At 40.5% G+C, this 14,846-nt stretch overlaps 1 protein-coding gene across 2 annotated transcripts in view; it reads right to left on the bottom strand.

Annotated features, from left to right (window-relative positions):
• DNAJC2 (DnaJ heat shock protein family (Hsp40) member C2) overlaps positions 1-14,846 on the bottom strand; it is an 18,316-nt gene extending 3,470 nt beyond the window's left edge. Inside the window, exons 1-13 of one of the 2 annotated variants that reach the window (XM_074827853.1) lie at positions 14,689-14,846; positions 13,759-13,949; positions 13,100-13,175; positions 10,842-10,940; positions 7,876-8,017; positions 6,593-6,673; positions 5,773-5,838; positions 3,952-4,043; positions 3,730-3,851; positions 2,760-2,909; positions 2,372-2,460; positions 2,216-2,285; positions 443-627 (exon numbers count right to left, since the gene is read on the bottom strand). In XM_074827853.1, coding sequence (XP_074683954.1) covers positions 443-627; positions 2,216-2,285; positions 2,372-2,460; positions 2,760-2,909; positions 3,730-3,851; positions 3,952-4,043; positions 5,773-5,838; positions 6,593-6,673; positions 7,876-8,017; positions 10,842-10,940; positions 13,100-13,175; positions 13,759-13,949; positions 14,689-14,746 — 1,421 coding nt within the window. In that variant the 5' untranslated portion in view covers positions 14,747-14,846. The remainder of the gene's footprint in view (positions 1-442; positions 628-2,215; positions 2,286-2,371; positions 2,461-2,759; positions 2,910-3,729; positions 3,852-3,951; positions 4,044-5,772; positions 5,839-6,592; positions 6,674-7,875; positions 8,018-10,841; positions 10,941-13,099; positions 13,176-13,758; positions 13,950-14,688) is intronic. The other variant, XM_074827854.1, reaches the window with a different exon arrangement.

Below are 14,846 nucleotides of genomic sequence, written 5' to 3'. Positions count from 1 at the left end.
TCCCTGTCTCTCCCCTAAAGAGAGCTGGGGCATTTAACTTGTATCTCTGGATGTTTTCCTCCTACCATGTAGAGGAGAAACCAGCCACACATTCACTGTGGAGCTACTAGCAGTAGTTTGCTTGTATTCCTACCCATGGTCACTGTTCTGTGCTTTGATGACCGGAGCCTATGCTGTAGTAAGCACCTTAGCACAATCTTGCTGATGGACTAAGGCTCCAGTCTGGGGGGAAACAATACAGGCCCAGAGCTAACTCCAGTGATGTGTAGAGCATGGTATTAAGAGAAGACAAACCACAGGGTGCTCAACAAAGAAAAGGAGGAAGTTTAAGGAGTCCTCATGCTGACATCATACTTTGGATGGTCTGAAAATAAGTTGTATTACGGTTGTTATTTAATTAAAAATTGTTAGTAGGGCTTTTAACACCAAACCCGAGAAGTACCTTGAGTTAGTCCCTGCTGGGAAGAGGTTTACAGCTTTAATTAACAACTGTAAATCATCTTCTGGCCAATTTTTGCTTCCCCCTCCACCACCAGTAGTTGACTTTTCTGAACTCTTTGTTGCTTGACGCATACGAGCTTCTGCCTCTTCTTTCTCTCGCCTTATTTGTTCATTTATTTCTTCTATCTGAAGGATTGTAAACAAGCATTATTTATTTATTTTTACATTTTACAGTGACACAAACCCCTCTCTCTGGAATTGCTTTGAGCCTTGAATTTTACTTAGTTTCTGTTCTGTACGTTATACATAAGGAAATTGAGGAGTTTATCTGCTCCAGTATTATTTCCCTCCATCCCATGCATAAATTTGGCCATCCCAGGTTAGGAACTAGAGCAGGAATCCATCACAAGCTCACCAGGAAGTTAAATGAACATTCCCAGGATTAAGGCAAAACTTCTAAATCTAGCATGAATGTCCAGGCTAACACCTTATTTACAGGGACAGATCCACAAAAGTATTAAGGACTTAAAGTGACTAGTGAGGGCAGTTAAACATCCATGTTGAATACACTGATTCCCAAATCTTCCAACCTAACTGCTACCTAAGCCTGGTTATGCCAGAAATTCTGTTACTATGGTTGTACTAAGTTAGCATTAACTACAACAACCCAGATTTTAGTTACTAAGTGCTTAGGGTTAGATGGCCATGTGTAGTGTGTTAGCAAGCAATTCAGCAGAACTTAAGTTATCCATCACACATCTCTGTGAACTGTAATCACATCTTGAGACTGTGGTGTGACACATCTTTAATGTATCTGAGTATGCCCAGTCCAGTCTTGGCAATATTAAAAAAGATATGTACTTATGCCTGTTGGCAGGATGCTCAAAATAGGTTTCTTGCTGTCTATCTCATAATAAAATCTTCCTGGCAAAAGGAAAGTTACCTGACTGATAGATAATTTTTATTAAAGTGGAACAGTTTTAACAGAGACAGAAAGGTGACTGTCCTGTATTTAGAACACTCTCCTGGAGACTGGGAGTTTGGATTCAGTCCCCTGTAGAACAAGAGGGATTTGAGTCTTAGGTTGTCTGATGAGTAAACCTGACCCTCCACTGGGGACAGATCATCTTCCCCACCAGGAAAGAAAGTTCACAGCTGTGAATCCAAAGTGGATGAGAGAAAGCACCTTATTCTTTCTGCAGGATGTTAGGTTCAGCCTTATTAGTCCAAATGGCTTTTCCCTGCTGCCAAATATAGGCAGATCATTGCTGTGTTTTGTAAGTCCTGATCACAAGTGTCTTGCTTTTCCCATACTTCGGTATCCAACCCACTGGCCCTGCCAGTGCCCAGGGCCTGCAGCACTTAAGTCCTTTTGTGGATCTAGCCCCAGGTCACGGATCCTAGACAGGATTTTTCTTTCCTAACAGAATAGGTTAAGGCTGCCCTCCTTCCCCTCTAGGTAATTGCAACCCATTGTTGGGCAAAATTAAATTCCTCTACTGTTCATGTATACTGTACAAATGGTAGGTTTTGTGTCCTTTACTAATTAAAAATGCATACTTTTCTCTCAGCTGGCCCTGGTTATTTCACCAGCCATGAACTGCACTATGTAAAATGGAGCAGAGATCAACGCCTGGGGACTCTGAAGCTCAGGTCTTTGTGTTTAATGGGCAGGATTCCACAGCAGCTATGTTGTATCTTACTTCGATTCAGTCATGTAGATTTCACAAATCAAATTACTCTGTTATTTTGATTTGACACTCAGCATAATTACCTGTTTTACTACAGCCGCCTTTCCTCCTTCCCTTGTTGTGGATGTAAGTGCTTCATTCAAGCATTGCAGACTAAAAATAAATTATTAAGTTACAACAGATAGCTAGTAGAAAGATGGGTATCAAAACGAGCAGAAATCAGCAGCAGGAAGACTTACCTTGCTAGCTCAAGACGATCACAAAGCTTTTCCACCTCCTCCATCATTTTAACACAATCTGCCTCATTATCAGAAAAGTAATTCCAGTTCTGGAAGCAGAAATACATGTTCTACAAAGTTCTTGAACTTTATTGCCCTGTTCCTTCAGAGAAAGGCTTAACACACAGCATTCTTCAGCCACTGCTGTGTTTTGACCTATTTGGTGAGCTTTACTCGTAACTCAAAACTGTATGATAAGTATGTGTTTTAGTATTTTGCTTTTTAGTAAACCCACTTTCTGTACCCATCTCCAGCCAGAAGAACAAGTAAGCATGTGATAGGGTCTGATCTAAGCAAACAGTAATTTCACTGATGTAACCTGTATTTTACTATAATAATATTTAAATACCTTGCATGTCGTTCTCAGTTTTTGCCTTTCTTTCTTGATTGCTTTTTTCTGTATCTCTTTTTCCTTTTTAGCCACTAATGCTTGTTGCCTAACTTCTTCTTCCTCCTTTTCTTTTGCTAACCGTGCTGCTTCTAATTCTGCTTGTCTTTGCTGTAATCAAAAGGAATAAACAAAGAAAAAAACCTCAAAGTCACACTGTTACAGGGCCATTCAGTATTAAAATATGCTGTTTGTGGTTTTTAATACATCAATACTTTAATGTTTGGTTTTCCAAGAATTTTGAGGGAGGTAATGCTAACTGGTATATGTTCATCAGCTCAGATATTCAGTATGAAGACCCCTAGTTTATAAATCCTGACTTCCTTGCTTCCTTGACAATGAAGATACAAAACTGTATGAAGTTTCCTATCCCGCTCCAAGAGTATAAGTCTGGAAAAATGCAGTGGTCCAACCCTTCTCCTGCATCATTATTAACATAATATCTTGCAGTGCTCCAGTATTGTCTTTTAAGTCACTTTTTAGCACCTTACAGTTCCCTTTCACTCCTGGTACTGTTTTCAGAGCCATCTTTTCCAAGCTGTTAATATTAATCAGACATGTTATGTTACCTCAAAGATTTTCATACCAATCAACCATTCACAGACCATATGCCCAAGGCAAGTGGCTGTATCCATTTTACGAGAAAGGAAAGTAGGCCAGAGAACTTAACAACTACCTCTAAACCAGAGGAAGTATAGGCAACAACAGAACTCAGTTTAGAAGGTTTTTTGTTTCAGATCTGTGCTCCTTGTTTTCTTCTCATTCTCAAAAGGCTGTCAGTCTTGCACTGCCTGTTGCACAGGGATCAGAGACAACACATCTTTAAACCCCAATGCAATTCTAACAGTAGCTTTCTGACACATCTAGAAGCTGAAGCAGTGGATCAGGTGTGAATGAAGCAAGGTTCTTCAACTCAAAGTAGTTAACTTACTTTTTCTTTTGCCTCCTGTTCTTTTCGTTTTGCTTCTACCTTTGCTTTTTTCTCTGCTTCTTTCTTTGCCTTTTCTTCCTCCTTAAATTTCTTTATCCTGGGATCACAGCTGTATGCATTGTCTGGTAGAAGAAAGGATGCATCATGTACAAAAGAAAAACAAGACATTTCCACTGCTAGTTAACAAATCTGTCTTTAAAAAGCAGCAGTGTGCATGCTCACCAACAAGTGTCCTAATTCTGTTCATTTCTTCTTTTTTTCTTAATGCTCTGGCAGCTCTGTTCTGCTTTTCAATCCACCTCCTTTCATCTCGACTAAAAAGGGAAAGCATAGTTAGTTCCCTACATGTAATACCCTACAGTGTCACTCTGCTAGAAATTCATCATCAAACTTTTTAAAAAAATGTTTCCCCACACAGATGCTCTTCTCTGAATATTTCAAAAATAGACTTCAAAAAATTATGTTCCAGGCCTCAGGCTCCTGTCAAAAATGCTAAATGTTTACACAATTACATAAACCTGACAAAACAAGCTGCTTATCTGTCATTGCAGGGAATGAGATCATGGACTTGATTTCCAAAATGCAATCCACTTGTTGACCTAACATTAAACCCAAGCAAAACAACTGAAATGCTGGTATAGTTTAATTAAAGGGCAGCAAGATAATCAATGGCAATTATCTCTATTTTACAGAATACGAGTCATGTCAAGTAAACCCATCTGCACAGAAAGAACACTTTCTACAAAGTACCCTGACGCTCTAGTAAAATCATGCTGGATTCACTCCAGTAAAATACAGCTCAGGTTAAATAGATTAAAAATTGGCTGATGTAATAATCTGGAAATATTTGTCAGTGCGGTAAAGAGGCAAATTTTTAGTGGGGGTCTATATCCTCATCCACACAACCAAATACAGAACAGTATCTTAGAACAAAGAAAACAATCCCCATAAGAGTAGGAGAGTACTACAAGTAGATAGAAGGTTTAAAACACGAGCAACATCACCTTTGGCAAGAAGCGGTAACAAAATCACGACCACCTAAACAGAAGCTGAAACGTAGTTGTCTCTCAAGTACAGCATACTATGTACCATTTATCTAAACATTTTTTAAAAGGACACCAGTGACAGGAATAAGCACAAAAAAGAGCTATGCAAATAATTCAAGAGCCTTCCAACGAGAAGCCTAGAGATTAATCTGTATAATTTATCAAAAATATCAAAAATACAAGTGATAAGGAATTCATTACAGTGCCTTCACAGAATCTTCACAGGAGACAGAACACTGGGTCCAGAGAGGCTCAGAAGAGTTAACAGCAGAAAAAGACAGAAGAAGAATGAATGCCTAGCTACAGCCTAAATGACACAGGTTTGAATCAAACTACAAAATTGATTTCTATTCAAACTTGGAAGAGGTTCATACAGTGCAAGTTATGGTTATACAAGGATGACTAAGGGAAAGGTTGCATCCTGTGAAATACACATTGGACTAAATGATTTGGTGCTCTAACTTGAACGTTCTGTGTTTATAACTGTAGGAAGGATAAAAACAGAATGTATTTTCCAATGGCAACATGGTCCATGTAATTCAGCAACTATCACTACATTAACAAATACACAATTTTTATTAACATCAAACCATCAGAACTACTCTCTCTAAATTCTAGAAAGTATCACTCGTCTCAGCACAGTTGGAGTGAGAAATGATATCTGCTTACTCATCCACTCCGTTCTGGCTCTAGGTTCAACCTTGTGTTTGGGACTTGCTAGAACTGCAAGTCTGAACTTAAATGAACACACATTTCAAAGCACCTCAGAAACACCTCTGTGATGCAAGCAAGAACTATTTCAAATTACACAAATAAAACAAAGAGAAGCCCACAGTCAGTCCAGTTCAAGTCCATGACTGATTACTAAGCTAGGAGGGTGGAATTCAGTCCTAGTTCAGCTACTTTTCTTCCTATGACTTACAGTCCAATAGAAAGTTGGAAAATCTTGCTGTATCAACCTCTCAGTCTCCTGTCAAATTTATTTTTACTTACATACCATTCTGCTTTTTCTTTTTCCTCTTCATCTAAATAGGAAAACTCTCTCCAGGAATCAAAATTATACCTAAAAGGAATGAAAAAGGAAAACAGCAAAACTATTACAAACAATCTACCTTTTTTCTATTAGGTTTCTGGAGGCAATGACACTGTTATTTACAATTTATAATACATAATTTACAATTATACTGCACCTACAGTGATTCCATTGTGTTAAGTCAAAACACAAGAGGCTATTGAAAGTAATGATTTACATTTATCTGTACTGTAGGACAGAGTGTATTTTAGGACGGGATCAGTATCACCAACTCTAAATGCCTACAGTGCCATTTTCTAAGCTCCCATTATAGGCAGTGGAGATACAGTGCAGCCTGTAAAGTTTAGAGATAAATTAATTTAATCTTCATATAAGCATCCATATTTAGCAGGTAAGTCAAGCCATAAACTCTACTGACTTTACTGGACTAGACAGACCCCCCTTAACTACGAGCTTAAATACCTAGTAGACACCTTCACTGAAAACATGAATTAAGTGATATGAGCCCCACTTCTAGTCCATGGGTCAACTCGGTTCACAGCCGTTGTGGTCAGAGAAGCGTCAGAGGCTCCTGCTGCAACTGTGAATTTACAACACGGATGCCTTAGCTAGGAGAAAGCCAGCCTGGTTTGTGGAAGGCACCAAACAGCTGTGGGGTAATTTTGTGACATTACTAGGTCAGAACAGACCACAGCCAACAACCTACATACAAAAGGGTCTGCAAGCCCTTTATATCACACGTCTTGAATACCTCAGTTTCTATTCACAGTATCAGCTAACTTACCAAAATGAATAGAATGCATCTACTTCTTCAAATGATGAATTCATGTCCCCAAGTTTAGGAACATTTTTCTTATTTGACCACCTGAAAATAAATGGATATAATTCAAGAAAGAATATTTACAATCTCACTTCATAACATGGCATGTCTTAAGTACAGAATCAAAATACCAGATCAGAGGCTCCCTCCCCCCAACACAGAGGGGCACCAGGAAAGAGGGAGAAAACAGAAGCGTTCCTTTTAAACATCCTCCAGATTAGGCCTTTTTTGGGGAGCTCCCCCAGAAAAGCAAACTCCTCCTGCCTGAGTTTGGTGTGCCTACAAGGAGATTTGACGGAGCACAAGCTATCTTTGTAGGTATTCAATTCTCCACACACATTCTCCTGGTAGAGCAGCTTACAGAAAGTGGACAAAAGGTGCTCGGTGAGTAACTCGGCTCTGTGGTAGGCTACAGGAAGTTTCCCACAGGTTCTAATGGAGTACGAAGGAATAATGCATGCTCTGCCTCCATTCCATTTTTTCCCTACAAAGAGGGAAATCTTCCATAGGCTCTAGAATTTGTTATTCCATGACACAGCATCCATTTCCAAGCAGAGAAGGGAACGACCCATCTGACAACCACAGATCCAGGTCTGAATCTCTAGAATACTTGATGAAACATTCAATAAATTGTCTTTAAATAATCAACAGATTGTTCGGAATGTGTCATAAAGTGCCTCACACAATAAAACGTTTTTTCATACAGATAAAAGGTGAAATAGACTTCAATTGTGACAGCCTTAATACAAAGTTAATTGGCAAGCATGAATCAAATGCAGAAAAAAAGTCACACACCTTAAGAGAGAACCACCAAATATTGATAGTTACATTTATCTTCTCTTTTAACCAGCTAAATTGTGAACATAACTATTGTCTCCTGTTAATGTCTCACCCTCATAAGAAAATCATAAAAAAAAGGAATTTTTAGTCAGTAGCATACACACACTTGGTATAGTAAATAAATAAGATGAAACAATGTGTTGTACAAAAAGGACAGTAAGTAATATGGAGCTGAGAACAGACTTTTTTTTTTAATTATTTCATGGGTCACTCAATGCCACCAGTGTGACAGTTCAGATTATTTTAAAATGAAATAAAGAATGCACTATTTTACTTGTATTACATTTCTAGCAAATTAATGCATCTCCCAGCATCCCTTAAACTCACACCTGTTACAAACACAATGCCAGAAGAGCTTGCAAATGCTGATTCTCCAGTAACAGCAAAGGCAGTCTGACATAGCTTACCTGGCATTCCTTTCAAAAACTGGTGAAAAAACTTCAAAGAAGTTTTCTTTTGCTTCACTTTTGGAAGGTACAGAGTTATCAAAAGTAGGGTCTATGCTGTTAAATGCTCGTCGTTTCACAGGATCAGATAGTATTTCATAAGCTGAAAAAAAAGTTACCAGACATAAAATGTGAGACCAAAGTGAGTCTTCCCCACAGGGTGAGAATGTTACAGAAAAGGTTCTAAATGTTTAAAAAGATACTCTCAGATCTGTTTGATCCATCATTCTCTACAACTTGATATTTAATACTTTTAGTGACACCAAATAGCATTGCTGTTAATAAGTAGAAGGAAAAATGTTTATGAAAAACAGCACATTTAACCATTACGATGTAACAAACTAGTTTATATTTTAAATAATTTTATAGCAGTAAATTTGGTTCAGGCACTGGGAGTTTGGACATGACATCTTCAGGCTTTTATCCTACACCAGATCCTTGCAGATAAATTCACAAAACAGTCTGCTAAGACAGGCATGGAGTAAAAGCAGTCCCTGAGTTAATATGAGGTCAGAACTGGCAAGAACAGGAGCCATTCATTAGAATTTTTGCAGCTCATGATGAAGTTGTACTGAGACTTGGTGGTGTTGTGGTTTAACCCACCCAAGAACCACATAGCTGTTCACTCACTTCCCCCCAGTGGGATGGGGAAGAGAATCAGAAAACAGGTAAAACTCGTGGGTTGAGATAAAGACAGTTTAATAGGACAGAAAATGAAGGGAAAATAGTAATAGTGATAGAAGAATATACAAAACAAGTGATGCACAATGCAGTTGCTCATCACCTGCTGACCAATGCCCAGGCAGTCCCTGAGCAGGGGGCCGCCACCCCCCGGCCAAGTCCCCCCAGTTTCATTGTTCAACATGATGCCATACGGTATGGAATATCCCTTCGGCCAGTTTGGGTCAGCTGTCCTGCCCGTGTCCCCTCCCAGCTGCTTGTGCACCCCCAGCCTCCCCCGCTGGCAGGGCAGCATGAGAAGCTGAAAAGTCCTTGACTTAGTGTAAGCACTGCTCAGCAACAACTAAAACATCAGTGTGCTATCAACATTATTCTCATCCTAAATCCAAAACACAGCACTATACCAGCTACCAGGAAGAAAAATAACTCTATCCCAACTGAAACCAGGACACTTGGAAAGAGTGCAGAACACCACATAGCTACTAACCAAAACATGCATGTGCTCCCAGTTTTCCCGTTCCTTACAGTCCTGCAGTTGGGGAGCATCACATTACTGAATCTTATAACCTGGAAATCACACACTGTAGCTTCAGTAATTCTTGTTTTCTCTCAAGGAAGCATGGAATTATTTTGTCAGTTCTAGCATACCCACTATTTTTTAATAAGAGTGAAAAGTCGAAGGAATCAAATTTGCATTGTGATCATTCATGGGCTTCTCTGACTGCACCCCTGGACAGAGATCACTGCACCGTGACGGTCAGATCTAGAAGGTGGTAAGTTGGGGGAGACCTTGATGCTCTGTGGTTCTGTAAACTGATCTCACTGCACCTGTTAATGGGGAGAGGAAGGAATGCAAGGGACCACCAACGAGCTGCTGCCTGCCAGGCTTCCCTTCCTGTCTGGGAAGGGACCAATACTCTAAATGACCCCAATGATTCTCTACATTGCAAGCTAGGAGCTTCAATAACCCTCATACCATTTTCCTGATGCAAGAAATTCTGTGCACATCCATTGGTTCCTCTTCCACCTAAGAGATGCTTCTTCCATATAGATCCCCAATTCTACTCCCACATACTCAGTTCCCCCAGCACTGTACCTCGCACTCATTCCTTTGTCGGACCCAGTTCTGAATCCCACCTACGTACTCCTGCCTTTCCAAGTTTCTTCTCTCCTTCCCATTACCACTTGCTCCTACTCCAGATTCCCCTTCCCTGCCACTGCATTTCCTTCCTCCAAGGTGCTGCCTGGGAGCATTACTCCTCTTCCATGCCGCTTTGTGCTTTCCTTTCTGTTTATTCTTAAACCTAGATTGTAAGTGGTGAAGGGGAAACCTATTTTGCTCCTTGAATGTAGAGCACAGAACATATTCCTGAATTCCGATGCAGGTTGTTCTTATTATAACTATCTGCCAGTTTCTGACAGGATTGCAACTATGGAAAAAAGTTTCCTTTGGCAACTTCTTTTCCTTCTGACAACTCTCGAGGCTGAAAAACATCATTAGCTTGTCTAACACAGCATCTAACATTTTAACTAGCGTTGCAAGAAGACACTCAGAGGAAGAAAGTTTAGAATACACAAATTCCAAGATTTCCCCCCACCCCAACCTTAGTGAGGCAAACAAAATTGTTTAAAATAAACAAAAGCGCCAAACTCCAAAGCACTTCCAGAGGCCTAAGGCATACACCTACAGCACTCCCTACGGTTCTGGAATCAGCCAGCAGTGGTGTTCCAGGTCACTGTAGGCCAGAAGGGAAATGTTATTCAACCGAGTTCCCTCCATCATCCGTGGGCAAAAAGAGCAGCTGAAGAAACTGATATCCTACACCAAATCAACAGATGCTCTGTCGGCAGAGTAAGCGCATTACAATTCAGATTTTTCCAATTGCTGTTGGTGTCCCAGGGGAATGACTTCAGAGCACACCAGTTCATCCCAGGTACGTGGCTACCTCTAGTGGTTCATCTTTGCTGCTACAAGGGTTCACATTTTGGCACCAAGTGGCATGGCCGACAAACGCCCATCAGTTGCATTCCCGCCTATCAGTTGCATTCCCGTACTGCTTCTACCTGCAGGGAAGTTCTATTAGTGTGATCTCGATTTATTGAGGCAGTTTTCTAAAATAGAGTAAGAACTTCTCTGGCTTTTTAGTAATTGACAATTCTATAAAAGCCTAGTAAAACACTACAAATAAGTTCCAGATTATCAAGTAGATCAAGAGTGTATCTAATAAAAGAGATCAATTGCTTACCTTTAGTTATGCAGGTAAAATAATCATTATCACCTTCTCCTATCTGTTCTCCTGCAGCTTTTCGCTTGTCTGGATGATGTTTCAAAACCATGGATTTATCTACCAAATAGATGCATTACATTTAGAAAGGCTTCATCATCAACAGTTTATTTCTCACAAACTACAAAGTAATACAATAAGTGCAACTGACATTTCTCTAATTAGATAGTTAAAAAACCCCACAAAACATTGGGAAGAAAACAGATATGAGTTAATGAACTTTCTTTGATTTAACACTACTGTCAGAATTAAAATTATTTCAGCTTTGCTGGGACACAAAATAACCACAACTGAAACTCTATTCCACTTTCACCAGCTGAAGAAGTACTGATTTTCTGAGACTTATTCTAATATTATGCATAGCCAAGTGCTTCAGTAACTCTAAGTGTGCAGTTAGCTTCAAAAAGCATAATGCAGTTTCAGGACCTTAATTGTGCAAGATTGTACAATTCCCTGTGCAATCATACTGAAAAATAAAGAAAAACAATTAATGTAATTTTAGTTGCTATTTCTAATGAAAAGCAAAGTAGTTCAGATAAAATAAAAATTGTATTCTATCCCTTTACTCAAGTTCTGAACACAACCCAAGATGAAATGTAGCAAGCAAATTACAGCCGTGAGCCTGTGAAGACTGCTGCACTTATCCATGGATAACATTAAGCACACAGACAAGACTTTGTGGTCAAGTTCTCCCTCTGCTTACGCCTTAAATCCTAAGATGTAACACATATAGAGTAGCTACTAAAGATGCTACCAAGGTTGTCTTAGTGTTTAAACAGTAAAAACAGATTTTAAACTGACTTCTTTCCCAAAAGGACTAGCCATATTACCATATAACATAAAATGTACCTTCCTGGCTCACTATAAAATATCAGAGAGAAGGTATCATGCGAGTAGTTACAGCAACCTGCCTTTTGAGAAACAAATCAGAATCCTTGTTAAAAATAGGAAAGCACAGTATATACTGGTGAGACTCACCTCTCTATACCACCATGTAATAATTGAGTGCTGTTAGGATCCTAAAGAGAGAGATGCCCCAGTTCTTGCTCAGCAACATTAGCGAGACCACTAATCAGCACCAGAACAGGTGTTGCTCTATGCTGTATTAGCACAGGCTCCACAGTGGTGCTGCTAAGCAACACGTACCTGAGGCAACATAATTTCCTGTGCCAGCCGATAAACTGCTAATTTCCACCCATTTTCATTTGAGAGTAACTTAATCTTCACCTGTGGTTTCACTGGGGACAGTGATTCTACTCGCACCAGTACAGTTATACAGGCAACAGCCCGCAAGATCAATTCACAAAACCATCAGCTCATTTCATACGGGCTATCAAACAATTTTCAGAGTACTTTTAAATCTTCCTCCACTAAATACTTGCATCCTCCTTGCAAAGTCAACCCTTAATTGCATTGCTTTCTAGGAAAAAACGTTCTGAAGCCCAACATGTTCCTTCACATGCGAGTACCATAAAACACCCCCAATCACCTGCATGCATTTCTGAATCATGTCATGATTTAATACACAGGACCCTGGTATCATTAAGCAACACACTGGCACTTCCAGGTTCTATTGTTCACTTACACAAAATGTCAAAGAAACTTAACCTCACAAGACTAATGGCTTGGGAATACCCCAGAGATCCAGCCAGAGGAACTCTAGTTTTCACATGGTAAAATGACCAAAGAAGAGCAAACCTGAGCTTCTCAGTGGCCTAAGTAACTTTTAGTTACTTGAATACCTGAAAATTCAAGAGTTGCTGCTCCATTCCCATGCAATGCTCAGTCTAATCAGAATGGTAACAGCAGCGTACTTCTTGAACATTCACTAGCATTAATGTGGCAGCTAACCGCTGTAAGGGGGCTTCAAGATACCAACCTACTGAAATATACAGGGCAGAGCTACCTGTATTTCTCTGCCTCTCACTGAGCCTGGCTGCAGACTCAAAAATGCAGAAATGTACAGTTACAGTCTCAAGGTTGTTGACAAAAAAATACACAGGCAAGAACGCTAACACGTGAACTCGGTGAAATTTCTGAATTCCCTAGCTTTAGGCCTGGGGATTTTTGATCTGTGATGTGAATCTGGAAGGCTAGTAAGCAACACAAATCAAAGGGCAGGGATTTTTAGGCCTGTGAAATAGTAAAAAGCTTGTCAGTGACATGTGTGTATTTTCATGTGGAAAACTGTTGTGTACATCTGAAAGAAAGGTACTTACGAGCTGCTTTGATTTGTTTCTGAGTAGCCCTGTATCGTATATTTCCTAGCCCAAGAACAGCATAATGGTCTTGATTCTGAGGAAAAAAAACAACCAAAGAACCTTAATGAACATTGATAAATACAACCTAAAAAGTCACAACACATGAAGAAAAAGTTATCCTCCCATGTTTTAAAAACAAGCGGCAGAATTCCTCCTTTTCCCAATAAATATCAGAAAAATTGTTGTAAAGGCCGTAATTATTGAATAACCAAATATCAATACATTAAGCCACAGTTACAGAAATTCCATTAGCTTAATCTAAATTGGATTAAAGCACTGAATCCCAGAAAGTTCAATTATTAGAAAATTGAATTGCTGTCTCTAATATTAAGAGTGCTGACGCAGAATAAGGGAGGCAGTAACAGGAAGAAGACAGACTTTTAGTGCTTACAGGCAGTTCAAGACTAAGATCTTATCTTGATGTGTGCTTGAGTTTGCCCTCATCAACTGTTACACGTGAAAAATATAAACCCAGATAAAACACTATAAAGGAGACAAACCAATTCAGATGGGGTGGGAGAGGAGGAGGAAAGGGATCTTTAGCTGGGAATGGCAGGTAAGTATGTAGGAGACTCCCAGCAAAAATAAATTAACACTAATCTATAACAACTGAATACCTTCCAGTCCTTTGGATCAAGGGTTTTTAACATAGGAAATTCTTCAAGCTGCAATTCTTCATCCCCTGATTCTTCAGAAAGTTCCTTCTCATCTTCTAACTCCTGGAAAGAGGCAGAAACATTTATGTTTCTCCTCTTAATAAATGCTTCAAACCATCTTCCCACAGGTTCCACTTGACAGAGTACTGATGCTATAAGCAAAAACATAAAAGCAACTTCACCTTCTGTGGTTTACTTTTTTCTTCTTTTTTAAATTAAAGCCCATAAAAGTACTGCATCACACAAGGCCACAGACTGCCAAATCTTCTAGTTTGCTCTAAAAACACCGGACTGCTTTAAAAATTGCAAGAACCAGCACACATGTCTATCAGATGGTATCTTCCAAACACTTCACTGTGTTCTCAGATCTTGAAAGGTGCTTTCAAGTTAAAGGAACGCCCGTGTTAAATGATATTTAATATTTTTCTTGCTTCGGTAATAGAGAAGATAAATGCGGCAGAAACATTAAATTTGGATTGATCTGCTCTGCGTTCCCGCTCCCCCTTTTACAGGCCACTCCCTCTGGCAGCGAAACCAGACTTGTTGCTCACACACTGACTTGAAACGAGCACCGAGGCAGATGCAACACGTGAAGAGGATAGAATCAGAGTAAATCAAACAGGCAAGTTCTTCAGAAACAGAACATTTTTCAACTCTTAACGCCTAAGCAGGTGCTCGGCGGGTAGGTTTTTCCCCTAGAACGCGCACTTCCTCGGAGCGGGAGAAGCCTCGCTCCTGACAGCATCCCCAGAGGGGTGCCCTGCGCCCCGGCCGGCAGCGGGAGATCCCAGCAGCGCCGCCCCAGTCCCCTCCCCGACGGGGCTCGGCACCAGCTACAGCCCCGCGGCCGGGCCGCTCCCGCCCCCCGCCTGAGGGGCCGGCGGTACCTACCGGCCGACAGCGCCCTGGTGACGGCCGTGACCTGCCCCTCCTGCGCCCCCCGCAGCATGGCGGCGACGGGCGGGCGGCCGGAGCGAGCCTCGGGCCTGGGCACCGGGCCCCGCTCGCCTCGCCTCGCCGGTTGCCAGGAGCCGGCGCATGGAGGCGCC

The sequence above is a fragment of the Strix aluco genome, chromosome 5 (genome assembly GCF_031877795.1).
Source record: "Strix aluco isolate bStrAlu1 chromosome 5, bStrAlu1.hap1, whole genome shotgun sequence".
NCBI classification, from domain to species: Eukaryota; Metazoa; Chordata; class Aves; order Strigiformes; family Strigidae; genus Strix; species Strix aluco.
The sequence above is the reverse complement of the archived record's forward strand: the minus strand, read 5'-3'. Positions and strand labels throughout refer to the sequence as shown.